We start from the raw sequence: 27,500 nt of genomic DNA, 5'->3' as shown, positions 1-27,500 counted from the left end.
ATGGATCACATTTAGATTTACACCTGCTGCTGAGTACGATTTTATGCTGTTTGTGTAAAAAGTAAAAGCAAAAGTATTTGGTGAAACCTAAAATAATTCCAGTACCATTCACTCTGTACAATATACATTTCCACAATAGTAGAAGAACTAATAATAGTTAATAAAATATTTATATATTTTTAAGGGTTAAATAAATAAACAAAAAAAAAAAAATCATGCTGACATCCGGTATGTATTTCTCAAATATCAGGATCGTCGACCATTTAGCCCAGAAAATTGAAAATGATGGACTGAGCTAACGATCACATGCTGACCAAATGTTGCACAAATGCTTTGAGTAAAGCCAACTGCCTGGCCGTGTATGTGTGTGTGTGCATCAGTTTGGGAAATGACCTCCAAAATTTAGATTTCTCTCTCTTTATCTGTCAGTGTTTCTGCATGCGTATGGGAGTAGCCGTGTGTGTGTGTGTGTGTGTGTGTGAGGGTAATGGATTGGAAGTCGCTGAGAAAGTGACAGAATGCAGATGTCTGACAGGAGTTTGATTCGATGATGAAAAGCAGGAAGCCGACTCCAGACTCCAGAGAGGCTGAAGGAACAGACTTGGTCAATATTTCAGTCTAAATCAAACACAGACACATGCTGATCTAGTCTGTAATTCTTGTTGCTGTTTAAGTGTCACTTGTATAAAAAGTAACTGCACTTCCTTTACCATTCATCAACTTGTCTGAGGAGTGTGACGTTGCCGTGTGCAGTGTTCCGACCTTTTACTTAAACTAAAAAGTAAGAAATCTAAGGGACTCACTTGGTATTCGAGGTACTGCGACGGTAAAAGTAAAACTGATCACGACTGTAGTATTAAGGCAACTTCTTACTTCAGAACTCATCAAATGTCTACTTTTGTACAGAGTATGTTTGAATAAATTGTACTCTTATGTCGCATGCATTTATAATAAAAGCTAATATTAAATAAAAGCGAGTAAAAAAATGTATAAAAATGACACATGATGGAATAAATTAGGGGAAAAAAAACTGTGTATCCAGTATATGCAGTGTATAATATATAATTAAAGATATCATCTCCACTACGCCACTATTTGAACAGTAAAATAATATTAAAAAACAGGAATATCCAGTGACATCATCATTTGTGAACTTGTTTTCGCCGTCATACGCAGTTAATATGTATTGTTTTATTTACACAGACAGTGTAGTCAGACGCCCAGCTCATGTCCGACTGAATGCAGGGCAGTTACTAGGATGACTGACACAATTGACAGACAGATTGTTGATTGTGGCAGGGATCGGTAAAGGGATGTGGAATGATTAATATTGTTGACAGCAGCTACGTCAAGTTTTGAAGGCAACACTTTTTAACGAGCTAGCATTAAGATGCACGGTAATGACTAAAATCTACCAACTCTGTGAAGCAAAAGTTGAAGTTACCCGAGTGATGTTGTCATTCGCAGTTCCATATAACGTAAACACACAACAATGTTGCAACTTTCCCTGATCTTGTTAGCACACAACAATGTTGCAACTTTCCCTGATTTTGTTAATCTGTTGAATGAATGTTTGGCTAGCTGTAGCAGCATGTTGGGCCCGATATTTGCTTTTTTAAAATCACTATTTTAAAAATACATATTTGAGCACAGACTGTACAGTTTAATCTAATACTTCAACAGTATCAACACTAATACAAATATTAATTTTTCATGGTTACATATGAAATGTATCACTACTCTGATGGTTTCCTCACTAGGAAAGTGATATTGTTTTATTTTCCACAATTTGTTTTTTTTTTTTTTACTTTGCTCGAATGTAGGAATAATCTGTACTTCCAGTAAGAAAAAAAAAAAGCGACCTTAGGACACAGTGTCTCAAACAAACAAACTTTGTTTGTGTATGTTCCACCCGATACTGCTGCCGGTTGGCTAACTGATGGCTCTATGCCCCTCCACCACCTCCACTGGAACTTGAGGGGCAAGAGCCGGGTCAAATGTTATTTATAAATATTATAGTCAGTAGCTGTAACAGCGTAGGAACAGCAATCAGTCACATTACTGTACGTAGCATTAAAACGTAACAGTGTAATTCCCCTCGTCAACTAAATAAGATTTTTAAATTTATTTCATTCCTGTTTCCAAAGTCAAATCCCAACCCTTTGTTGTGAGGTAACGCCAATCAGCTGCTGTAATGTTTTGTTGGCTCATGTTTGATGGGCTGTTATGTCACGTCAGGACTGTGGAGACTAACTGTGGGTAACGGTAACACTCGGAGTACTACATCAAAAGAAAGAGAAAAACGTTCTGTCAGCAATACCTGCAGTGCAAGTGTCTGAGACAAGATTTTTATGACAGCAAAAAAAAAAGAAAAAAAAAGAAGAAAAAAAAAAACTATCAGCACATCTGGTGGAACAAAGGAGAGAATCACGTCTGTAGCCTTTAACTGACAAAAGAGAGAAAATCATGTTTTTTCTAAGGTGTCCAGCAGATGGCACAGCACCTTTGGTCTCTGAGGGAGAGGAGAGGAGAGGAGAGGATGAGCGAGGGCTCAAAGGCACACACGGAGAAAGAGAGAGAGAGAGAGAGAGAGAAAGAAAGAGATATTTTTGTGAGTTTTGTTTTCCCGGTTGAGTGATCCTTCGGTGGTCTGATTGTGAAAAAGACTTGTGGGAAGTGTTCTCTCACTGCAGGTGTCAGACAGCTGATGGATAAGATTATTTGTGGGTATGAGGAGATTGCATTATGCTGTGCATGTGTGTGTGTAGTATGTGCATGCATGTGTGGGTGCTAAGAGTGCGCCCTTTCTCATCCAATGCCTGCCTGTTAAAAAAGGTGTTGTGTTGCATTCGGAACACGGTCCAACATAGAATTTGCGTTTTACACTCACACACTGTTCTCCATATGTTGTCACGGAATAGAAATTACAGGGTGGCAGGAAGGAAGCCTGTGCTCTGAGACACTCACACACTCTGCAACTCTGGGTTGTACAAAGACCTGCTGTGTGTTTCAAAATAAATAAAATAAATTTAAAATACGATGAGGGAAAAACCTATTTAAAAGTTTTGATAGATTTAAATTTGGATTTTGTTGCTAGTGAAGGAAATGCATTATGTTTTTGCTTAAAAAAATAAATCGTTCCGTTAGCATCATTTCGCTTTACTGTAAGCGACGGTCCATGTCACAGCGTTGTTCCACATTTTCTGTCGGCTTTATGGAATTAAAACCGCAAAGTGCTTCAATTTGTTCCGTGTTTGTGTTGGTGAATGTGTTTGGTCAGGCAAATTATAAGAACAAGCGGATAATGGGGGGGTTAGCCCAGAAGATAAGCTATAATATCTTGTAAACTGGCAGTGGGGACAGTTTAAGCCGTTATTATGCTAATATTGCTACAAGTGACTGTCAGCAGCAGAGAAATACAAACACGCCTCTACACGCTCGTACCGCCAAAAACACAGTACAACCAGGTACACACGGCAGCCATGCGAGGGGCGCTGTATTTAAGTACAATCACACAATATGCTCTGTACAAATGCTATAGTTAATATTAGCATCATGGTTATTGAACACTTTCTTGTATCAATATCAGAAAACCTTAAATGATGTTCCTTATTTTCCTTCTTGTCCTTTGGATATTTTTAACAGCTACTACGTAACATGATACATATACCATGCAAGCTAACACTGCAGTATTTAAAAAAAAAAAAACAATTGCACATAGAGTGTACATACAGTTTTATGCAAGTGTATGCACCAACAAGCCTAAATAGTTTTGCTCTAAGTCACACAGGTCAAACTCAGGCCCGGGGGCCAAATCTGGACCACAGTGTAATTATATTTGGCCCGTAACATCATATCAAATGTGTACTAGAGTTAGCCTGCCAATATACTGGCAGGATAAGTAGTATTAGCAGCGTATGAGCTATTTTATAGCTAATACATTTTGTTTTTTTGTTGTTGTCTGTGAAAAAAAAAATTAACATTAAAAAGGAACTCTAAAGGCTACAGATAAAGAGACGCAATAAGAAACAAATACTACTGATGTGTGTCTTATTTCCAATTGAATTTCTCATGTGTTTATAATACTAAGCTTTGATCGTTCCAGAGTCAATATTGAGTTTGGCCCACAGCGTCTTCCCATTTTTTTTAATTTTGGCCTACTTGAGTTTGACACCCCTGCTCTAAGTCATATGTGGTCCCTTTACCCAGCCCCTGAATCTTCTTAAAACAGTACTCAGTACTCAGTTATGGCAATGAGATAGTATGCACAATCTGCAGAACTGACTAGGTTCCTGTTAGTGATGTAGTCAAGACAACCTAACCTAAAACCAGAGCCTAGACCAAGACAGAACCAAGTGGTGGAGAGACTAAGTCCAAGACCGAGACCAAACTAAATAAACAGAAGCGATAGTGTATTTGTCATATTGAAAAAAAAAAACATATATTTCAAACTGTTGGTAAGGCCAGTAGTAGTAGTCTGCAGTAGAAAGTACTTTCCCCTTCTCTATATGGGGCTTTCAAAAGCAGCAACCATTCAGTGCTGTCACAACCAATGTAAAACTAAGAGCTGAGTTGTTTTCTTCAGAACAACAGTGTCTCTAAGGTACAAAGCACAACGCTGGTCCAATCATTCCATTCTGATTTGCACTTTAGGCCACCATAGAACAAAAGACAAAGTAGATACAAGTACAAATAGTTGACAAATGTTAAACACTGATGGACTTGGAATAAACAAACCACATCATTCAAATTAAATTATCGACGACTTTGACGACGTCCCTGCCACAGCCTACGCCCTCATTTCTCCTTCTCTCTGTCCTGTAGGTGTGGCAGCTGGGTGGGGGCATCAACACTTTCAAAATAAAAGACCTTATTGGTCACATTTAAATTCGGGAATTTGACACATTTGTGGTTTAAAAAGATTTCACAGAAGCTGTGGCATCGACTGGTCCAGTCCATCTCAACTGAGACAAACTCTCTAGGTCAAGAAGGTCCATGTATGATACTCCGGGCCTAGTTTTTTTCACAAGATATGTTCAAACTAACTGCTGTTTTTTTTTAATGTAGAATATAAAATTCCTTATTTCTACCATGACACTGAATAACAATCAACAAAAAGATGTATTTTCCCCCCGAGGCTATCCTCTTCAGGCGTTATCGTGAAAGAACATGCATGAAGCCACAGCTAATTAAGTGGAGATGCACCACAGATGTCAAATATTAAAAGTTTGCCTCTAAGGCCTTGGCTTTTTATTGGTAGCTCCTGCAGAGATACTACTGTATAGACTGTATCTGACAGTACTGATATGCCTAATAAGCACAGCGGCCACATAAGTTGAGAAAAAAAAAAAGTTATTTCTTTCAATATGGCTGTGAGGTACCGTACATAATAGTGTGACTGTGTATATGACTGATGTCACAATGATGTCATACGTCTCTCTCTTTTGAATCGTAAATCCACCCAAACCCACTCCAACCAGAATCACTTTGTATTTTATTCTTCATTGGGCCTATTTTTTTTTTTTTTTTTTTTAAAGTCAATGCTGCTCGAGCAGTTCTAAAATACATAATGAGGTCATTTGCATCAGACTGCAGATTGGCTGACCTTTGCTTGTGCCAATAATTACTGTAAAACCCATCTCTGTCTGTCATCACCGAGGATGTGGCAGGGACCTCTCTGTGTGCACAAAAGGTTAGCTGCAGGCATGTGCACAAGGAATTATGAAAAAGCTGGAGGAAAATGTCATTAGAGCGCGGGGAAAAGACACTTGGAATTAACAACTGGAAATTTAATCAGTGCGGTTTTAAGGGTGAGTGTGCGTGTGGGGAGGGGGGGTGTGTTGCAGTTGGGCTACAAGACGTGTCCCAGGATAAGCTATGATTTAAATAATTCTGCGCCACTTTACGTGTCCGTCATTCTTTTGTTGTATTCATTTAAACATAGAGAGACTCCACCAAAAATAAGCTATGAGGTATTTTTGATTTCGATGGATAAATGGATGGACGGACGGACGGACGGACGGACAGACAGATAGATAGATAGATAGCTTTAATAATCCCTTCAAACCATTCCCTTTGGGAAACAAAAAAAAATTGATAATTTGAAACCAAATAATTTTGTCGCTAGCTAGCTCAAAAGCAGTTGCTAAATAAAGCAAAAAACCAATTTTGCTTATTTTTTTCGTCTGAAATCCTCCAAATTTGAAGTATTTAAAGTAGTGAACATGAATATAAACTGTTCCTAATGCTGACAGTTACAAATGAAGACCAGTCATTTTATATAAAAACATTATTTTCCTTCACGTTTGTTTCTGTAGGCACGGTGATTCGTACATTTATTGTTTTGGGTTTGAAGTCCCTATCATTCAGCTTCACTGCTATCGATTGTCATTCGCAGTGAAACGTGACTGTGAACCAGATGGAGCTTTTACTGTCTCACTGTGGCAAACCCATGTTTCCGTCGTATGTTAAAGGATACCCTCCTTCTATTGTAACATACCAACTAACAGACCCGGCAGCAGATTGCATGAGTTTGCTCAGCACAGCGTAGAATTAAAAAAAACATTTAGAGTGGGAGCAGAGCAGAGCACTAACAAGAGGCTCTGTTTTGTACTCTTGGTTCTAGTCGCAGCGGCGCGTCACGTTTCACCTGCCGGATGGCTCTCAGGAGAGCTGCAGTGACAGTGGTCTAGGGGACCATGAGCCTGCAGGCAGTGGCTCCCTGCTCACACAACCTCTCCCTCTGGTGCAGGCACAGGATGACTTCTACGAGCAGGCCTCCCCTGATAAGAGAACCGAAGCTGACGGCAACTCCGATCCCAACTCCGGTGAGTCACGTACTTATCTCATGAATATCCAGTTTCCATAAGTAGTAATGACGGGTTAGGTGTTGCTCTAAATTACTCTCTATCTTTCTGTCTCTGTGTATCATCTTTTGCAAAAAGGTTTTTTTTTTTTTTTTTTCTTCTTTTAAGTTGCAGAACTGATGTTTCCCACCGGCTGTAAAATAAACATTTCCATCTAACTTCATAGCTATTAGAGAAGTAATATGTACTTAAAGACAATGTTATCTACTGGGTTGTAAACATGGTTTTGCGTAAGTGCAGGTTAAACACAGGCTAGGAGAATCACTAAAACTGCTTGAAAAGAGATTATAAATAGTCAAGAAAAACATCACCTTGATATACAAAAAAAAAAAAAAAAAAAAAACCCTCTGCGTACCAAATACCATTTAATTTGGACTCATTTAAATCCTCAAGTAGGTTTCTAGTGGGTACGCGAGCGGGTCATTCATTTCTCAGTTAATCATCCAGACTTGTTCATTCCTCCCAGGAGCAAACCTGGGCCTCCCATAGGCTCCTTACCTATTTGTGAAACTCATTTGATTTATTTAGAGATGATTTCCCAGTTGGAAGTCCTGGTGCTCAGTAGAAGATGTTAACTTCCCACTATTTCTGGTGGGATTGTACATCTTCGACCCAGTTTTCTCATTTTATCATTAAGAGGTGAGGTGTGTAGGAAGATCAAGCGCGTTGCCCCAAGGTCGACGCCAGCTTTCCTACAGAGGGTGAAACAGTCAGCATGACGTAAACACACGTGCTACGAGTAAACTACACTCGTATGGTTATGTACCCGCTCAATAAAGAGGGAGAAAAAAAAATTGGCAGATGTATTCATTAAAAACGCCTCAAAGTACAACATGACAGAAGAGTCAATTTTCTGTTAAAAAAAAGAGATCTGGTGTAGCTGTGGGGAAAATAACTCTGACTAAAACTGGGTTTTGTTTAATTTGAAAAAAAATAAACAGTTTGCAAAAGTGTGATAGTTCTGGGATTTTACATACTGTATGTATGTACTGTATATACAGCATACAGTATATATACAGTATATACATACAGAAATATGCGTATCACAAATACAGAGATACGAGCGCCCCGTAATACGAGTATTCCGAGATACGAGCAAGCCTCTGAGCAAATTGTTGCTTCAATATGTGAGCAAAGATTTGAGATACGAAGTGCTCCGATTGCGGCCGAGCACTCGGAGCAGCCAACGCCGCCTCACTCGTTCACTTCGGTGTTCGCTGACTTCCGTATGGATCTCCTGCGAGTCTTCCGTATTGTGTTTGTGTTACCTACGTGATTTTCTCTCTATTTTGTGCATTATTCTTCATAATAGTGATGAGCCCTAAGAGAATGAGTGGAGAGGATGGTAGTGAGAAGAAGAAACGCATGATGACCGTGGAAATAAACGCATGAAATTGTTGATAAATATGAGCATGGTGCCCGCTATACAAATCAAAGTAAATTCTATATAATTCTATACCGATTAATAAATAAATAAATTTCATGTTATTTCTTATGGGGAAAAAAATGATTCGAGATACGAGCTCGGTCCTGGAACGGATTATGCTCGTATTGCAAGGTATTACTGTATAATGTATTTCTGAAGTACGTTCAGTTTATATGAGTAAATACCAGAGGTGGGACCAAGTCATTGCTTTGCAAGTCATAAGTAAGTCTCAAGTCTTTGCACTCAAGTCCGGGTCAAGTCTCAAGTCTCAAGACAGGTAAAGTCCGAGTCGAGTCCAAGTCAAGACTAAAAAGTGTCAAGTCAAGTCCCAAGTCCTGCCGTTTCTGTCTCGAGTCCTTTTAAACAAAATAATAATATATTTACACTGATCACTTTGGGTTTTGGAGAAAGTATCAAGTCTTGTCGAGTCAAAGGGCTCGAGTCCAAGTGAAGTCACGAGTCCTTGATGTTAAAGTCCAAGTCGAGTTGCAAGTCTCTTTACATTTTGTCAAGTCGAGTTTAAAGTCATCAAATTGATGACTCGAGTCTGACTCGAGTCCAAGTCATGTGACTCGAGTCCACACCTCTGGTAAATACATATTTAATTATTTCTACGTATGTAGATCGCTTTAACGTAGTCATTTGAATGATAGCTCCAAAACCATAGACGTGTGGACAGCTCTGTTTTCAACCAATACCAACATTTAACTCTGAAGCGCTGACATGTTTTGTTGCTAAGGTCTTTTCACTGTTTTTGTCAACATCATGACAACAGCATAACGTGACCATCAGCAAATGTTGTTTTACTCACTGTAGGCTCCGTGGAAAACATGAACTACACATGCACTTTTGCCAGATTGACCAGTGCTGAGTGAGTCATTGTCAGATATATTTCCCGAATGTCTCCTCTTTTAGGAAAAAAAAAAAAAAAAAAACCCTCAAAACTGTCCGTCTTGACTCTTGCTGATAAAATATGAATGGCTTTGGAAGGCACCTGTCACTGCTGTGCTGTGTAACGGAGCAGAATATCATATAAAACTACCGTCCTCTACTAAAATGGGGAGGAAAATCATGCTTGACATTTGAGTGATTTTACACTGTCACAACGGTCACATTTAGAAATAGCAATGCACGGTCTAATTAATGCAAGATTATAGGGAGATAACAGGCAGAGTGCCAGGTTATAATTACCGGTGGTACCTGTAGGATCACGTACTTGTAATTGTATAATTTGTAATATAACTGCTCACCAACGGCAAAGTAAAAGCAATATTTCAAATTATATGTTGAATTCAGTTTCAGCATATTATGACAGTTCGGGAATAATTTGTGTTATAAAGCTCTGCTTTACCTGACGATTCTTGGGTGCCTTGAACGCACCATGTTGTAGCGCACATGCGCAGTGTGTCTGTTCTGTTGCCGACTGGCTTTCTGTACTTAGTGTTGGTAAAGTTCTGGTTGCTTATCTTTGATCGTCCTCCCATATAATTTATTTACTGTTATTTAATGTCACTGTTATTACTGCGATGCTCCACTGATTTTAATTACACATACTTACAGTGAAAATATATTGTGGGTTTCTTCGTATATTTTAAAGTTGAGTACCTGTTTGAAGCCGAGAGCTTCCAAAACAAAATCAAATCATGTTTTTGTATGTAAATCTGTATGCAATTTTTTGTATGTGGAAAAAAAAAAAAAGATTTAGATTTCTGGATAAATGGCACATGCGTCATCATGCTTTTTGTGTTTTGATGCAGTATTGTCAGCAGTTGGACCAGTGGAGGCTGTTTAATGCAGTAAATGTTAAATTTCCTCATGAGTTTGAGTAATCAAATCACTTTGCCCATCAGTGTGTTGTTCCTGAATATTATCCTATTAAAATCCCTTTCGACACAGCAGTGATATCCAATAATTTAATTGGCTTTTGGATGAAGTGGAGCCATGAGTAAAAAAAAAAAAAAGAATTAATAATCCATGTTCTCTAAACACCAACACCTGCTACGGCTATTTAAACCCACCTATTACCATGGTGATACTGCATGTCATGACCAATTATAACATTGAGAGAATTATAAAAATCAAGTGGATTGAAGTCGTTCCAGCTGCTATAATGTCACAGTTCGACAGTTGATTAGATGTTTTGCAATTTCAGTTATGAAACGTGTTTATGACATTGTTTTCTAAGCCATTTGTGATGAACCATTACAATAGTTTTATAGAATCATACTTTTTTTTTTTTTCAGTGCGCATATATCTACTTATTTTAATTCATCTTATGGGGCTCAGATTTTTAGAAATGTCTACATCTGTTTCTTTTAAATAACAAGCTAAATAAATGCAAGCCTCAACTTTATATTTGTTCAAATCACCCAAATCTATTGCTATAACATGTGCCAGCAGTACAAATGACATGACAACAGAAGTGGAAGGCAGTGTTAGCGATGCTTGTTAAAATAAGCACAGTGAGACTGAGTCAGAGTGGCAGATAGTTATACCTTAACAGAGAGAGACAAAAACACCCAGACGTAAGTGTTCTATGTTCTCTATCCTGAAAATTGAACCACTTTAGCAATTAGCCCATTGATGGATGGCTGATGATGATTCATCTGCTGTTGAGCAGGAGCCAAATGGCAAAAACTATGTCCAATCTTTACTCAAAATACATTATAAAAATGATTTAAAGTTTTCAGAAACATCGAAAAATATACCCAGTAGACATATACAGTATAGACTTACAGTATTTTCAGCTACAATCAAAAGCCTTACATATTCATGTGCTAGCCACGTGTTGGGTTCAGTTTTCATTACCACAGAGACAATATAATTGCGCAGAATTGTCACATTAGCTTGATTGATACAGCGCAACATTCATTTCTCTCTGACCACCAGCCTTGCCCACAAAACAAAACCAAATCCCCAACACACCATTCATTTCTCTCTGACCACCAGCCTTGAACATTGCCCACAAAACAAAACGAAATCCCCAACACACTTTTTTTGTTCTATATATTATGTAGCTCTATAAACCAGATATTAAAATTATAAAAACAGGATTTACAAGAGGATGCAAAAACCAGGAGGTTATAAATCATAGCCTTGCCTGAGCAAACAAACTCTCAACATTAAACACTATGTTAGCAAGGTGTAGGCATGCTGGTAAGTGCCTACGTAGCAGCATGACGCTAGCTTAGCTTAATTCTCTCTGGCACAAGGCTTGGAGTAGGATGACACTAACAGTCCAATAAATTGCTACATACTAGCACCTAACTTAAAAAACAAACTGCTAAACACGCTAGAAGCTAGCTTGCACCTACTTCCAGCAATATCTATGTCCTGACATAACACGGAGAATCCTCATCTAAGCATCTGAATCTACTTGTCAGTTTTTCCACACAACAGCAGCATACGTATATGAGGTCATGTTCAATATGGAGTTTAAACCCTTCACTGGTTTTCTGGCAGCAGGAAAACAGCCCAGTAATGCACAGAAACCATGAATGAGCCTGGGTAAATTTGTTGCAGCTCCAGTCTCAGCTGGATAATTTATTTACTGCGGCTAAAACAAATAACTGTAGTTTCAGTATGCACCACAGTAAATAACACAATGTCTCAGAACATTGGGCTATACAGCATGTCTGTGCCTCAGTATAGTCTATGCTATCTCAATTTTTTCTTTTCCACTGATATCGAACGACAGGAGGAAATCTGAGGTTTGTTTCTCTGTTGGCTTAACACACTTGTTTACAGTTCGACACAGGACACTTTGTTTATACAAAAAAATCATACTGCAAATTTTTTAAATGACAGTATTTTTTTTTTCTTTTGTTATGCTTTGTGGAAAAATAATGAAAAAAAAAAAAAAGTGAACATCCTCATGAATCCTTTTTTCAAACTATACCTGCAGTATATGACTCGGGGTGCGCTTAAATATTTAATCTGATATCTAAATTTCATTGTGGCGAGAGGATGCAGCAGGACGCACCAGCCTGGGCCCCTGACTGAGCCTGTGGGTGGGGAGCCTGGATTCATAAATCAGAAAGAAGTGTTAATCTCTTCCAGGTACTGGAAAGTCTGCCCTCGGTAAATATGTTGCCCAGGGATACAATAGGCTTTAGAGGATTTCTGTCTCCAAAGAGAAATTAGGCAGTAGTTTTAGGAGTGAGCTAAATAGAAACACTTGCCGGAGCATAGAGAGGCAGTGTGGTGCTGCTGTCAGCCAGTAAACACTGCCGAGGAGTCAGCGCCAAAATCTGTGGCATGGAGGGAGGGGCCCAACGCACGAGCTGATGAAGAATGTTTTCTTTGGCGCTTTTACTCACAAAAGGGCGGTGGGCAAATGTATGTATATTACTGTGGGGCATGACCAGGGGTGTCAAACATATGGCCCGGGGGGCCAAAAACCAGCCCGGTAGCAGGGCCGACGGCAAATGTGTATATAGTACTGTGGGGCGTGAGTGGTAAATAATAAGTGTAATTTTGAAAACGTTCACATTTGCTCTGCTGACAGGATGTTATGGGTTAAACCAGGGGTGTCAAACATATGGCCCGGGGGGCCAAAAACCAGCCCGGTAGCAGGGCCGACGGCAAATGTGTATATAGTACTGTGGGGCGTGAGTGGTAAATAATAAGTGTAATTTTGAAAACGTTCACATTTGCTCTGCTGACAGGATGTTATGGGTTAAACCAGGGGTGTCAAACATATGGCCCGGGGGGCCAAAAACCAGCCCGGTAGCAGGGCCGACGGCAAATGTGTATATAGTACTGTGGGGCGTGAGTGGTAAATAATAAGTGTAATTTTGAAAACGTTCACATTTGCTCTGCTGACAGGATGTTATGGGTTAAACCAGGGGTGTCAAACATATGGCCCGGGGGGCCAAAAACCAGCCCGGTAGCAGGGCCGACGGCAAATGTGTATATAGTACTGTGGGGCGTGAGTGGTAAATAATAAGTGTAATTTTGAAAACGTTCACATTTGCTCTGCTGACAGGATGTTATGGGTTAAACCAGGGGTGTCAAACATATGGCCCGGGGGGCCAAAAACCAGCCCGGTAGCAGGGCCGACGGCAAATGTGTATATAGTACTGTGGGGCGTGAGTGGTAAATAATAAGTGTAATTTTGAAAACGTTCACATTTGCTCTGCTGACAGGATGTTATGGGTTAAACCAGGGGTGTCAAACATATGGCCCGGGGGGCCAAAAACCAGCCCGGTAGCAGGGCCGACGGCAAATGTGTATATAGTACTGTGGGGCGTGAGTGGTAAATAATAAGTGTAATTTTGAAAACGTTCACATTTGCTCTGCTGACAGGATGTTATGGGTTAAACCAGGGGTGTCAAACATATGGCCCGGGGGGCCAAAAACCAGCCCGGTAGCAGGGCCGACGGCAAATGTGTATATAGTACTGTGGGGCGTGAGTGGTAAATAATAAGTGTAATTTTGAAAACGTTCACATTTGCTCTGCTGACAGGATGTTATGGGTTAAACCAGGGGTGTCAAACATATGGCCCGGGGGGCCAAAAACCAGCCCGGTAGCAGGGCCGACGGCAAATGTGTATATAGTACTGTGGGGCGTGAGTGGTAAATAATAAGTGTAATTTTGAAAACGTTCACATTTGCTCTGCTGACAGGATGTTATGGGTTAAACCAGGGGTGTCAAACATATGGCCCGGGGGGCCAAAAACCAGCCCGGTAGCAGGGCCGACGGCAAATGTGTATATAGTACTGTGGGGCGTGAGTGGTAAATAATAAGTGTAATTTTGAAAACGTTCACATTTGCTCTGCTGACAGGATGTTATGGGTTAAACCAGGGGTGTCAAACATATGGCCCGGGGGGCCAAAAACCAGCCCGGTAGCAGGGCCGACGGCAAATGTGTATATAGTACTGTGGGGCGTGAGTGGTAAATAATAAGTGTAATTTTGAAAACGTTCACATTTGCTCTGCTGACAGGATGTTATGGGTTAAACCAGGGGTGTCAAACATATGGCCCGGGGGGCCAAAAACCAGCCCGGTAGCAGGGCCGACGGCAAATGTGTATATAGTACTGTGGGGCGTGAGTGGTAAATAATAAGTGTAATTTTGAAAACGTTCACATTTGCTCTGCTGACAGGATGTTATGGGTTAAACCAGGGGTGTCAAACATATGGCCCGGGGGGCCAAAAACCAGCCCGGTAGCAGGGCCGACGGCAAATGTGTATATAGTACTGTGGGGCGTGAGTGGTAAATAATAAGTGTAATTTTGAAAACGTTCACATTTGCTCTGCTGACAGGATGTTATGGGTTAAACCAGGGGTGTCAAACATATGGCCCGGGGGGCCAAAAACCAGCCCGGTAGCAGGGCCGACGGCAAATGTGTATATAGTACTGTGGGGCGTGAGTGGTAAATAATAAGTGTAATTTTGAAAACGTTCACATTTGCTCTGCTGACAGGATGTTATGGGTTAAACCAGGGGTGTCAAACATATGGCCCGTGGGCCAAAGACCAGCCCGCTAGGAGGTTCGATCTAGCCCGCTTGATGAAGTGTTTTGTCAAAGGATATGTAATTAAATATGAAGATTTTTCGAATATACTTGTACATTAAAAAAGGTAATCTTATTTTTATTCATAGGTAATCGTGTTATGATTTTACGGCCCACTTGACATCTAATTAGACTGTATGTGTATATTGCACATATGTCAAAAACAAGGAAATAAATAGTAGGTTGTGTCAACAAGTCTGAATTTGTGAATTAATTGATATTAGTATGTTCCCTTTTTTAAATCGCTTTTTCTACTTCTTGTTTTCTTTATGACAGTACAGCTAATGATGTTTTTTTTTTGTTTTGTTTTTTAACATCCCTTAATAAGTCCCTTATTCCAACACAGAAATTCACAGTGTGAGTCTTTACAACGCACACAGGCTACAACAGGAGGCACCATTAAGTATGTGGTTCCTCTGGGGGTCGAACCCAAGACCTCCTGCTTGTGAGGCAGTTAACCGCTACACTATGGAACCTGTAAACCAATGCACACTGAGATACAAAGCCCCGGGCTGAAAAACTAATCACACACACACAAACAAAAAAAAAATGCAAATTTCAGTTGATTGGATTTATATCATGTATCCTGAAGAAAAATAATGAGGAAATGTTTATTTAATGTCAATTACCTGAGCAGTAAAACTGTTGTTGACGGCTGATAATGCAGCACTCTAATTTACAAACCTCCTCTATAAATTATTTCTGTAATAATCCTCTGCGTGTTGAAGGTCTTCACTCCATTTTAATAAGTCCATTTCAGGTATTTGTGTTTGTGAGAGAGTGAAAGTTTACACCGCGGCACCTTCTCCGTTTCACTCCTGTAGAACCACATCTTACTTCACGCTTCTATTTCAAAGAAGTTAAATCAAACACCATCCAATGTGCTAATTACAAACCTTTCAGAGGTGTCACCAAATGTATTTCAGGACCAGCTGTCTTTCACTGCTTTATGTGATGCCACGTTTAAGGTTTTGAATTTAAGGAGCATAAATCCGCCACGCCGGATCATTTCGAGCAGTAATATGTCATTCTGCGAAAACATGCAGGTTTCAAAAAAAGGTGTTCATACTGAACTTTAATCAAAGTTTCATTTGAGAGAATTTATGGGCTGCTGTTGTACTTCTCTGTGTGTGTGTGTGTTCCCTCGTAGAGAACAATGCGCTTTAACCTCCTGTGCGCTAATACAGGAGTGATGAGCGCTAAGATACGGTTTTAATCCCCTGCTGTGTGCTGTGAGCAGCTGACCAGAGGAAAGCCAAGAACAAACACCGAGAAAGAGATCCCTGCCAAACTGAAAAAAAAAAAATATATCTTTAAGTTGCACTGACACAGACATGAATCCACTCTGGTTTGTGTGTGTGTGTTCATTATGCACTAAATGAACCATATGGCATTCAGCCCATGTAAACGTCCACCAGGAAATAAGCTGATGCTTTCTGGCATTTTCCAACTTAAAAATATAAAAGTGACCAAACCAGCTGTTCACATTGTATCCTATCGAATTCTCACTTTGCATCGTGAAGTGTCTGGGTTTACGTGTCATGCGTGAGTGATTTACTGGGAAATAATATATGTGTATATATATATATATATATATATGTGTGTGTGTGTGTGTGTGTGTGCTGAAACTACGTGAATCATTTAAAGTGAACAGTAGCGGTGGCACATATCTGCTACCAACAGGGTAGAAGGTGGAGAAAAACAACAATTCACACACTAGTTTCTGTAGTCGGTTGAGGTTAATAGTGGAATGTTAATTGTAATTGTATGGGTGGGGAACCCACTCACAAATGGATTACATGAATTCCAAAAAATGTCCAGAGCTCAAGAAAAGCTGACTCTTAATTAGCTTATCCTAGTCATAGAATAACGCATCAATTGACATTTATAAGCTTCAGCTTCAGCTTTGAATGCATTCTCGGCTGTAATGTTTCCCCCCTCCAAACGTATGTTGTATATTCTGCACTATGCATAGTTTTCATTCAACAGCTGTTAAAAGTGTCCATTTTTACTGGTGTTTCGGGTTCGTCAGTATCATTACAAAGACCCCTTCCCACCATCATATCACCCCTGTCCTCCAACATCTCCACTGGCTCCCAGTTAAATACCGCATCAATTACAAACTTCTCCTGTTCACCTTCATGGCCATCCATAATCTTGCCCCCCCCTACCTATCTGACCTCCTCCACGTCTTAACCCCCACTCGGTCCCTCAGATCCTCCTCCTCCATCCACCTCTCCGTCCCACCCGCCCGCCTTAGCACTATGGGAGCCAGAGCATTCAGTCGCTCTGCTCCCCCTCTCTGGAACGCATTACCACCCGACCTTCGTAACTGTGTCTCTCTCCCCACCTTCAAAACTCACCTCAAAACACACCTGTTCCGGACAGCATACTCCCTCTAACCTCCCTCCTCTGTGCTTGTGTTTATCACTGATTTTAAACATGTTTCTATCCCCCGTTCTAAATTATTATCTGTTCTTTATTTTATTTCTATGCCCTGTTTTAAATTATTATCTGTTTTATTATTTGATGTAAAGTGTCCTTGAGTGTCCTGAAAGGCGCTTTTTAAATAAAATTTATTATTATTATTATTATTAAACTTTGTCAGAGGGAAATGATTGTCGGATGAAGATAACAAACGGAACCCTTCTAAGACACATGGCACTTAGCATGTTAGCAGTGTTTTAGCACACACTAGTCCTTAGCATATTAGTACCATCTTAGGCTTGCCTGAGCATTTACCTTATCTGAAGTTTAGCACATAGCGTGCTAACGTTGTGAATCTTGTTCAACCTAAACACCAAGGCTAGGTAACGCTAACGCCTAACCTTGTGAAATGGATTACTGCCACCTACTGGTAATACAGAGAATGCTGTGTTCTACTTTATGAAATGAAAATACGGAAAAATTCAAACCTTGCTGGCATTTACAGAACAGAATACTTCCTTTGACCTTCTGAAAATGACATGTATATTTCAATTTAAATGATTTGATGGTTGTTGTTTTTTTTATTATTTTAAGTAAAATAGTATTTTGATCACCACGTATATCATATAGAAAGGTATAAATCTGTGGTGGATGTGGGAAAAAATAATTATCTCCCAGGGTCAAGCTTTTTTTTTTTTCCTTTTTTAATTCACTATAACTATTAATGATCATTTTTAATCAATATCTGAGACAGATTTGTTGAGCTTTTACACACCGAAGCCATAAAACAAACTGAACATTCAGTTCAGTCCCCCTGATCTTACAGGAGACCGACAGCTTTCCAGTTACGCAGGGGTAGGTTGTGACGCCAGTGCTACAAGCTGGGGCACGGAGTTGACGAAGCACCGCTCCTTACCATAGGACGTCTCTTGTGTTCCTATAACACCTTTTTCTTTATCTCCAGCCACCTCTCCTCTTTCTGTTCTCACCTAGCTGCCCTTTTTTCTGCCTTATACAACACCTTCGCTGTTCCATGGAATTTGGCTGTTGAATAATTGCATGCTTTATCAACAACTTTGCCTTTGCTTTATTTTTTTAACTGTATGTCAGCTTCACAGATCTAAAGCCCAGGCAAATGAAAAAACAAAAAAAAAAAAACAATTCCAATCTAGATTGCTAGCCAATCCAGAAAGAATAAAAACAAAGACAACAAAAAACCAAAGCGAATGAGCAATAAAATTCCTTTTGTCAATAGTAATGAAAATGTATGTTTTCTGTAAAGAACATTCATTCACTCACAAAACAAAAAACAGACAGTTTTATAACAACATGCATTCTAAAATTAGGATAAATATCTGACGTGAAGTTTGGTCACAGGATAGTTAAACGATGAGTAGTTTTGTCCCATGGTAAGATCATCATCCGTTCAGGTTGGTCACTGATGTTTTTTTTTGTTTTTTTTTTCCCTTTATTGAGTTTGTATGTTATGTCCTCTTGTGTTGGGGGTTGCCATGGTTTCCCTTTTCCAGTCATAAATTGGACAATTTGACTCAACATGTGGCCCTGTGATGGGCTGCAGAACTTTCTAGTGTGTTCACCACGATGGTCGAGTGATTGCTGAGATTGATTGAATGATTAATGGGTAGACGATGAATGGGTAAATGAGTTTGTTTTAACACTGCAGCAGACAAATCTAACACGGCCAATTACTTGATTGCGAGTTGTTTGTACACGGCGTTGATGGTTGGAGTTTCAGAAAAGCTCTGAAGACCTAACGCAGCACAGTACCTCCTGTGAAATCATAATACCAAAGTTCTTTTGATTTCCCCTTCTCGCTATACAGTAACCAAAGTAATATGCGTGGCTTCATTGTTATGCATGTGTGATCACACGCGTGTTTATTGAGAGGGGGGAGTGAGGAGTTGTTTTGATCCTCAGCTTGATCCCTCCTGCAGAGTCTAAGCCTGAACCTTAACATCAGGAGTAAATCCCTGGAAATGTCATCCACAGCTTACAGAGTCATGCGTCGCTCACTGGTGGTAAATTTGCCAGCACATGAGTCTGAGAGATGATAAGTGTAATATTCCTTCTTGAAACTTCCGTGCACCTCAGATTTGGTCCCTTGTACTGGTGACCTTTCACCGTCACTTTGAGGCACGTTACCTTCTTATCTTTTATGGATATTACCACATGGGGGAGAGCATTATTCGCTCGTGATGTGATGAATAATAAATAATAATGTGGCCTTTATTAACAGGTTAATAAATAATATTTGCTACCACTTCCTCACGGCTGGTTTATTGGTTCATTCATTTGTCGGTGTGTCGATGAAACAGGTCAGTTGGTTTACTGGTGGTTAGCTAATTGGTAATTGATGGTTTTCTCTTGGCTCCCTTGTTGTTAAGCTCACAAATTATGGCATTTTCTTTTTTTTTTTTAGAAGAGGATTCAGTTACAGGATCCAGGTAAGTTGGTTTCAATAACAGATTAGCAAAAAAACACCATCAATTACAACTATATTTAGATTCTTCTTTAAGAGAAAATCCAGATAAAATATACTGTGTGTTTTTGTTGCTGGTTTAGTCTGAAGTTTAGTCTGGTTTTGTCTAAATGTGCTTAAGCCCAATACAAATTCCACCCAACAACAAAAGTAGGCAGCTGATGAAAATGTAAAAAAAAAAAAAAAAGAAGGGTTGCTGTACTGTATATGTTGCATTTCCAACCCCAGATCATAGAGCTCCTTTGGTGTCTGACTTCCTAAATCTCACAGGTGAAAAAAAAAATGCCACTCAACTGTTAAACCTAACAGAGATTAATTTTCAGCTCTTTCACTAACAGCACTACAGCATGTCTTAATATGGGATTGAAACTTGATCCTTCTGAGCCATAAACATTAGGCTTACAGAGAGATGTTGCAACATAAGAGAAACTATTTTAATAAAGCAAATTTAAGGTTGTACTGTTACCATTTTTTTACAATACCATTGGGGTGCAAGTATTTTTTATTTTTTTTAGTATTCCCAGATATTATGTGCCTTCACCTTCTTAAGGTTGTGTTTTAATAAATATGCTATGAAGTGGAAGGCAATGATATTTAACAGGCACGGGTTTATGAAAAATACGATGACATTCAGCCTGTGTGCGAACAGCCCCGACCACACGCAGGGAGTTCTCAGAGCACATTTTAATTCTTCTTCTCATTGAAAAACAAAAATGTCTGCAAACTGACACCGTTGTCACATTAGAAATATGTATCCAACTGAGTGGCACTATTTCTATCTTTCAATAAACAAATATAACACACCATATTGGTTGAATAACTCAACATAAAGTGACGCGCTGTTGTTTAAACACCATCTATCTACTGTGTCGGTAAAAAGAAGAGACATGACAGTCTGAGGACTACAGTAACTCCTTAGCCTGTCACTGATGTGATCATACCTCCAAAGCACTGATATTGTGGAGATACAATCAATAACTACTGACAAGGAAAATGAGACAGCAACCTCTAAAATTAGAACATCTCTAACCTTTACTCTAAGCCAATGTGTAACGAGAGGGTGTACCTAGCAACCTTACAAGCATATATTCAGAACACACATCCGTTATTACATGTATGACATCAAATCAGTCAGTCAAACAGACAAAAACTGTTCTTAGTACACCAAGAAACAGACAGAATACTGCACTAGATTAGACAGTTTACTCAGCAACCAAAATAACAGAAACTGACTGGATAGAAGACCAGGAGGAGAGAGCCTGAACTGGCACCAACCAGGAACTAGGAACAAGAACTATGAACACAGCATGGAACCCACAAAGCATCTACAACACAAAGTATGGACACAAAACAACGACCCAACCAGGACTGAGTGAGGGAGAGAGGTATATATACCCAGGACAGCAGGTGACACCAGTGAGACTGATGAACAGGTGATCACAGGACACAGGTGAGAGTGATGACACTGATTACACAGCAGACACAAGTAGGGAGGATTATATATATATATATATATATACAGATGCGTGGCCCATACAGACTGTCAGGTCCAGCCCGATGTTGTTATTTAGAATAAAAATGAAAATCATCATGTCATTTGTGTCATCTTTCCTCATTGGTGAGAATTGTAATATTCAACAAAAATAAATAAATAAATAAATAAATACACAAACTTTAGTCACTTGCGGTATTAAGATTTCTCCGACACCTTTGTCGCCATCAAGACAGAAGGAGTGACAGTTCAGGTGGAGAGTATAGGCTGCTGTCAAAAAGGAAATGGGCAATGTCAAGACTCAGCCCACCAATTTCACCACTACCTGTCACACACTGCCCACTCTTGCCCTTTAACTGTGAGTGGAGACAGTGTGGGAGTGCAGAGCTGCAAAAGGGACCTCTGACGTGTCATGTGGGCTCATTGTAGCCCAGTGATCTAATCAATGTTATGAACTACTGAGCATGGGGATTAGGCATGTGATAGGGTTTACACGGACACACGTCTATTTATATTGAAATGTCAGCACATTCGTTTAAAAAGAAAAGGCTCGAGTCTCGGGGTCTGAGACTGCGAATACGAACAGCCACATAAAATGAATCCAAATGCAACCCCCTCGACAATATCCATGAGAGGATGTTAACTTTAAAAGTTAATGTTTGAAATTCTGATGCATATTCTCAAGTTCATTAAAAAATCTGACCAGGGTTTCCTTTAATACGGCAGCAGCCAATAGGCAGAGAAGTTTTCATGCATTACTTTGGTCCCTGGTGTGTTAATTAATATTTATATTTGTCCACTGCCTCGAACTCTGCCTTTAGGCATTTATGAAATTATCATGAGTTTTGGGCAGAGGCATAACTGTGTGTGTTAGAATGAGCTCAGTTGTGCTGCGCCAGTGTGTGACGAGATTTTGATCTACTGAAGAAAAAAAAAAAAAAGAAGAAAATTCCGATTTAAAAGGAGAGTTTCATTGGCAACTTGCGCAAATGATATCAATAGCTGCCAAAAATAGATGTACGTATTTTTTTTTGTTTACCCCTTTATTTAAACGAGTCAATGATGCATGCAGTTGCCTTTGGCTGCCTGGACACAAACAAGCGTAGCGTTACCATCTTCGCAATTAGAGCTGGGCCTGTGAGGTATCTGACAGCGTGACCAGGAGGTGGATACTACCTGCTGCTGAACACAGTACCAGTAAATGCAAGGAAGCCATCATAATTAGTGTTTTTCGCCAGAAGCTTTTCACTGGCATCTCACCTCTGTGCTGACCCAGGGAGATTGGAAAGAGGCCCCACTCGCTCCCCTGAGACCGAGCCTGTCAAGTCCGTCACTTTTCCCACAACACAGGAGTGAGCGGAGGTGTTTTAAATGCCAAACAGGACAAAGTTGCCAAGCCTGTCGGCACTGCCTGAATACGAAGCTTGTCTGTCTCGCTGTCCCTTCTCCTCAGACACCGAGTCTGGGGACAGTTAACCGTGTGGCGATGGAGGGAACACGTCTGAAAAAGACAAAGCATCATTAGCAGTGTTTGAATGTCTCCCGACCGCACTGCAAAATGGAACGGAAAATATCATTGTATGATTGCAGTTACAGCTCTTTTCTATTGATGTTTTTTTTTTTTGTTGTTGATATTTGTGAGAGGGATGTCAGATCTTTTTGCCCTTTAAAAAAAAATAAAAATCAATCATTTGCACTTATTTGTATGGATGTTTGAGGCTAAAGAATATCAGGCAGACTAACAGAGAGGGGATAAGGTTGAGACAACATGGTGCCTGACTAGAGATGAGAATGAGCGCTGCACTGAATGCGTGCCTGGGTGCATAATGACAAATATACAAACAGCACTGTGTTTCTTCTCACAGTGCTACGGAGCTCAGAGTGATGAGATGCTAATTATATTCTTTACAAACGAGGAAGCCCAGAATCTCAAGTTTTTCTAAAGTGAATAAAGAGTGGAGAGCTGTAAAAGAAATTAAGTGTTTTCTAAAGGACAGAAAATAGTGGGTTTACACCTAAATTCTACTCATTCAGGTGAAGCAGATCCATACAAAGACTCAGTTTTTGGCTGTTTTGGTTAATGGTCAGAAAAAGAACTAGAACTAGAAAGCTGTTCACAGAAATGGACAGAAGTCAGCCAGGCATGAGATTATCGGGCATTATGTTTTATATTTACTGTTTAAATTAGACTCAAATGGTATCACGGGGTTCAGATTTATTAGAAAAATTGGATTTCCGTCTTTAAACATGAATTTGGTTTTGGAATAAAAGTTAGATAGTAAATGAAAAAAAAAAACCATAATCATACAAAAACATATTTTTATAGACTAATACGTATACATGCAACGTTTAACAAACTGCAGATACAATTTACATACACAAAAGAATGTGAAGGTAAAACACTGTCAAGAATAAAAGAAATCACAAGCTCTTTTATTTGGTTTTTGACTACAGTGCGAATGGATTTTACACTGAAATCACAAGCTCTTTTATTTGGTTTTTACACCATATCATCTGCCAGATGTCACCGACAGAGACTGTGTTTCTGGTGTTTTTTGGCATCTTTTACCACTGAATGCAATATTTAATCATATTTAATATTTAATCTGCAATCATAAGATGGTTTGGTAAAATGGTTGTCAGTTTGTTCCCTTGTGTTTTTATACATGTGGAGTCTGACTCACTGGCAAAAGGAAAACACAAAACAGACTATTTTCCTAGACTGGGAAATATGGATCATAGGAAGTTAAATTAGAGCGTTGACCTTGACATCAATCCTGTCAAAGCACTGACACTGCATTACAGTATCCCTCAGTGATAATAATATTGTCACCTAAAATTGGCCAAAAATGACTTCCTTCGTCTGGTCTCCTGTGTGTTCTTTTTAAAACAGGGATTTGCCTGTGTGAGTGTGCAAGTGCCTGCACACTGTGTCTCTGGAGATATTACAAAGTCAAGATCAATTGCTTTAAATTGCCCCACAGCAGATCATTTGCCTCCGTCGGGCCGTTTCCCTCTTCTCTTGTACTTTTATAAGTGTCTCATGTCCTCTTTTTCACCATCCATAAATTTCTTCTACTGTTGTCTTCTTCTGCTCCTGCTGGGGAATTTCTTCTCTATCATCCTCCAGTCCAGTATCGCTACTATCACTTCCCGGCACATTTTCAAACATCTTCTAACCTTGCCTCACACCTCAATATCATCCTTGGGCAAAAGTTGGTTTTTGGAAGTAATTACTAAATGCTGATGTATGCCCTCAACTTGTCCTAGTACTGTTATATTGTGTTTTTTGTATTAAAAACTCAACGCCTGTAGTTGTTATCTAATGAAAAAAAAAAAGTTTTAAGATGAGACTAAACCTTTAAATATTTTGGTTCTCTGTAAAGTTCTAATATAAAATGTAACTAATTAAAAATGTAGGCATCAAAAGTCAAGGAGTAGAAAAACAAAACTTAAATTTCTCCTAAAGTCATCAGCACCTGCTCAGTTATGAGTTGTTTGTCGATTGTTTTTCAAATTAAGTTAATGCTTTATTTACTGTACTTTCTAATCACATTTGAGATTTGTTTTTGAAAGTCATCAGCACCTGCTCAGTTATGATTTGTTTGTCGATTGTTTTTCAAATTACGTTAATGCTTTATTTACTGTCCTTTATAATCACATTTGAGATTTGTTTTTCTTTTAAAGAAAAACAGGTCAAAATAATGTTATATGCTGAAATTAACAAGATGCTTAGATAAACATGAAGATCAGACAAAGAAAATCATCTGGCTGATAGATGTATTTTTTTTATTAAGTCAAGTAATTCCAGTTTCCTGTATTCCAAAAGCAGATAGATTTTGGATTTGGTCTGATTTACTTGCTGTACGTGAATGGATAATCTGTAAGAGATGGATTTTTTATTTATTTTTTCATTTGGAAAATTGTACAAAAATCCTAGTTCATTATAACGTTTGTTTTGGTGTGTCTCTGGCCCAGCAGCTGTCAAAAACCCTTCCATAGAGCTCAATTAAAAAAACTGAAGCTTCTCGTTGGAGTTGAAGTCAAGTGGACCGTGAGGCTCCCAGTATCCTGTAGTGTCTGTTGATAACATATCTGTGTGATGCATCAGAAAAGAATAGGAAAAACATCGTTTGCCTCTAATTAGAGCCTAGAAACCAGTGCTGTTGGTTGATGACTACATTTAAACCTTTTCAATTACTTTTTTTTCACAGACTTTTCCTTTGAAAAGAAGTGTTAAATATAGAGTGTGTTCTCACTCTGCCTCTTTCTTTTATTCCATTTAGAACAACGTGCACAAAGTGCTGCATCAAATGGACTCGTGTACATTTTAAAACCGTTGGCCCCATTTAAATGCAAAATATGCTGCGCTAATTTGTAAGTGAAACACATCACGGAATATTAACAGCCAGTGCTGACCATTGCTCGTGATGATGACAGAAGCAATGGTATGGTCACAGATTTGCATATTTTATTTGGAAACTAATTTGGGAGTAATGTAGTGTCACAGAATATGCAAATATCATTTGAATGGGAGCACTCGGACTGGAATTTGTTTCCTGCCGTTATTTGCTGCAGTAAATGATGCATTCTTAATGACACATAGGTCAGGGTGTCTAGTTTTACCGCACCAAAAAACAGAATTAAACTTCAGTCCACGTCCTGTGGTGAATCGGATTGAGGTACAGTATCTAGAGTTGAATGTATCAGATCTTCGCCGTTGGCCATTCCTAAAGAGCTGAGGAGGAAAATAGAAGATGAAGAGCTGGAGCAAAGCGGTTTGTTAATAAAAGAAGGTACAGGCCATATCCACCATCTGGGATCATTGCGAATATGACATCTCTACCCAAAAGATGGCAATACTGTCTGGGAGTTCTCGTATGCAGAAGCATATACGTTTTGATCGTTTAGCTCCTCTAGCTATCCCAGGACAATTTAATCTTCTCTGTCTGTAACTCTCCCCATAACATGTCAAACCGGGGACAGTAAAAGATTGGACTTAGTAATATGCAAATATCAAGGATGCACACAGAACCACCCCCACCCCCACTCCCCCTTTGGGGTGCTCAAATGAAAACCCCATCTGGTTCCAGCTTATATATCTATGGTGAGGAAATATATGGTATCTGGAAACAGTGGCTTGTGGAGAGCACCATGGCATTGAGGGACTGCTTTGTGACTTCTCTGTGTGGTCGACTAGGTTGGTCTTTTTTTACGACCTGACCCACTGTGTTCTCTGTGTGGTCGACTAGGTTGGTCTTTGACGACCTGACCCACTGTGTGGTTACTCCTATAACAAGACCTGCAATAAAACCCTCCTGAACCAGAAGAAGCCGGCTTTCAGCACAGTGGACAAGGAAGGACTAAGGGTGACGCAGAGGGAGCTAAGGGGGGGAGCGACTACACTGGAGCAGGCCAGTGCAGCCAAGGTCCAGCTGCAGCAGGACCAAGTGACAGGGACTGGGTCAACAGACTGAATCTGTTCCTAAACATTCTGCTACCCACTGCCTCCCCCAATCATCACGCTATAATCCTGCCACCCGGGGGACCTTAACACATCATCCTCCTTGACAACATCAAAGGGATTAGTGGCTGTACCCACCTCCACCCTTCTTCCTCCAGATGAGTCTCCCCCACACTCTAAATTGCAGCTGATCAGGTGTGGAGGCAACTGGGACAGAACAAGGTCAGGTAAGCTACAGGGCCTGACGGCATCAGCCCCAGACTGCTGAAGGCCTGTGCATACCAGCTCTTGTAGAGTTGTCCTGCACATCTACCTCAGTCCGGTACTAGAAAAGGTTTCTGCCCAGTGGAAGACCTCATATGTGGTTCCAGTACCTAAGACTGGGCAACACAGGGAACCTGACAAAGGCATTGGGGAGCATCATCCTCAGTTACACCAGGTCCACTGTGTCTACGTGTCACCTTAGACAACCTTCAGTTTGGATATCGTTTGGGGATTTGTGCAGATGATGCCTTTGTCAACCTCCTGCACTGAACCTTCTTACATCTGGATGACGCCACTGCTTTTACCACGTATGAACCATCTTGGCTCAGGGTGAGGATAGAGGCAGTCTCCAGGTCTGTGTGTACCATCAACTACCTGAACAACAGACGGTATGTAAGACACTCCATTATCGTCTCAGAGTATAAGGATCCAGAGTGAATGATCGTAATCATAGACTTCCTTCCTGAACTTCCTACATATCAACACCACTAAGACAAAGGAAATGACTATCAACTACCCTAGAAATATGCCACACTCCACTTGG

At 39.8% G+C, this 27,500-nt stretch overlaps 1 protein-coding gene across 6 annotated transcripts in view; it reads left to right on the top strand.

Moving 5' to 3' along the window:
• pcdh9 (protocadherin 9) overlaps window positions 1–27,500 on the top strand; it is a 189,564-nt gene that overhangs the window by 134,647 nt on the left and 27,417 nt on the right. For 3 of the 6 annotated variants that reach the window (XM_017032446.2, XM_017032445.2, XM_025055405.1), the window contains one exon: window positions 6,626–6,827. In XM_017032446.2, the coding sequence (XP_016887935.1) occupies window positions 6,626–6,827 (202 nt within the window). Of the gene's footprint in view, window positions 1–6,625; window positions 6,895–27,500 lie in introns of those variants that run through there. The other 3 variants (XM_008309924.3, XM_008309923.3, XM_025055406.1) reach the window with 2 other exon arrangements.

Source organism: Cynoglossus semilaevis, chromosome 5, assembly GCF_000523025.1.
Source record: "Cynoglossus semilaevis isolate Cse_v1.0 chromosome 5, Cse_v1.0, whole genome shotgun sequence".
Lineage (NCBI taxonomy): Eukaryota > Metazoa > Chordata > Actinopteri > Pleuronectiformes > Cynoglossidae > Cynoglossus > Cynoglossus semilaevis.
This window is presented reverse-complemented; position numbering and strand designations above follow the sequence as displayed.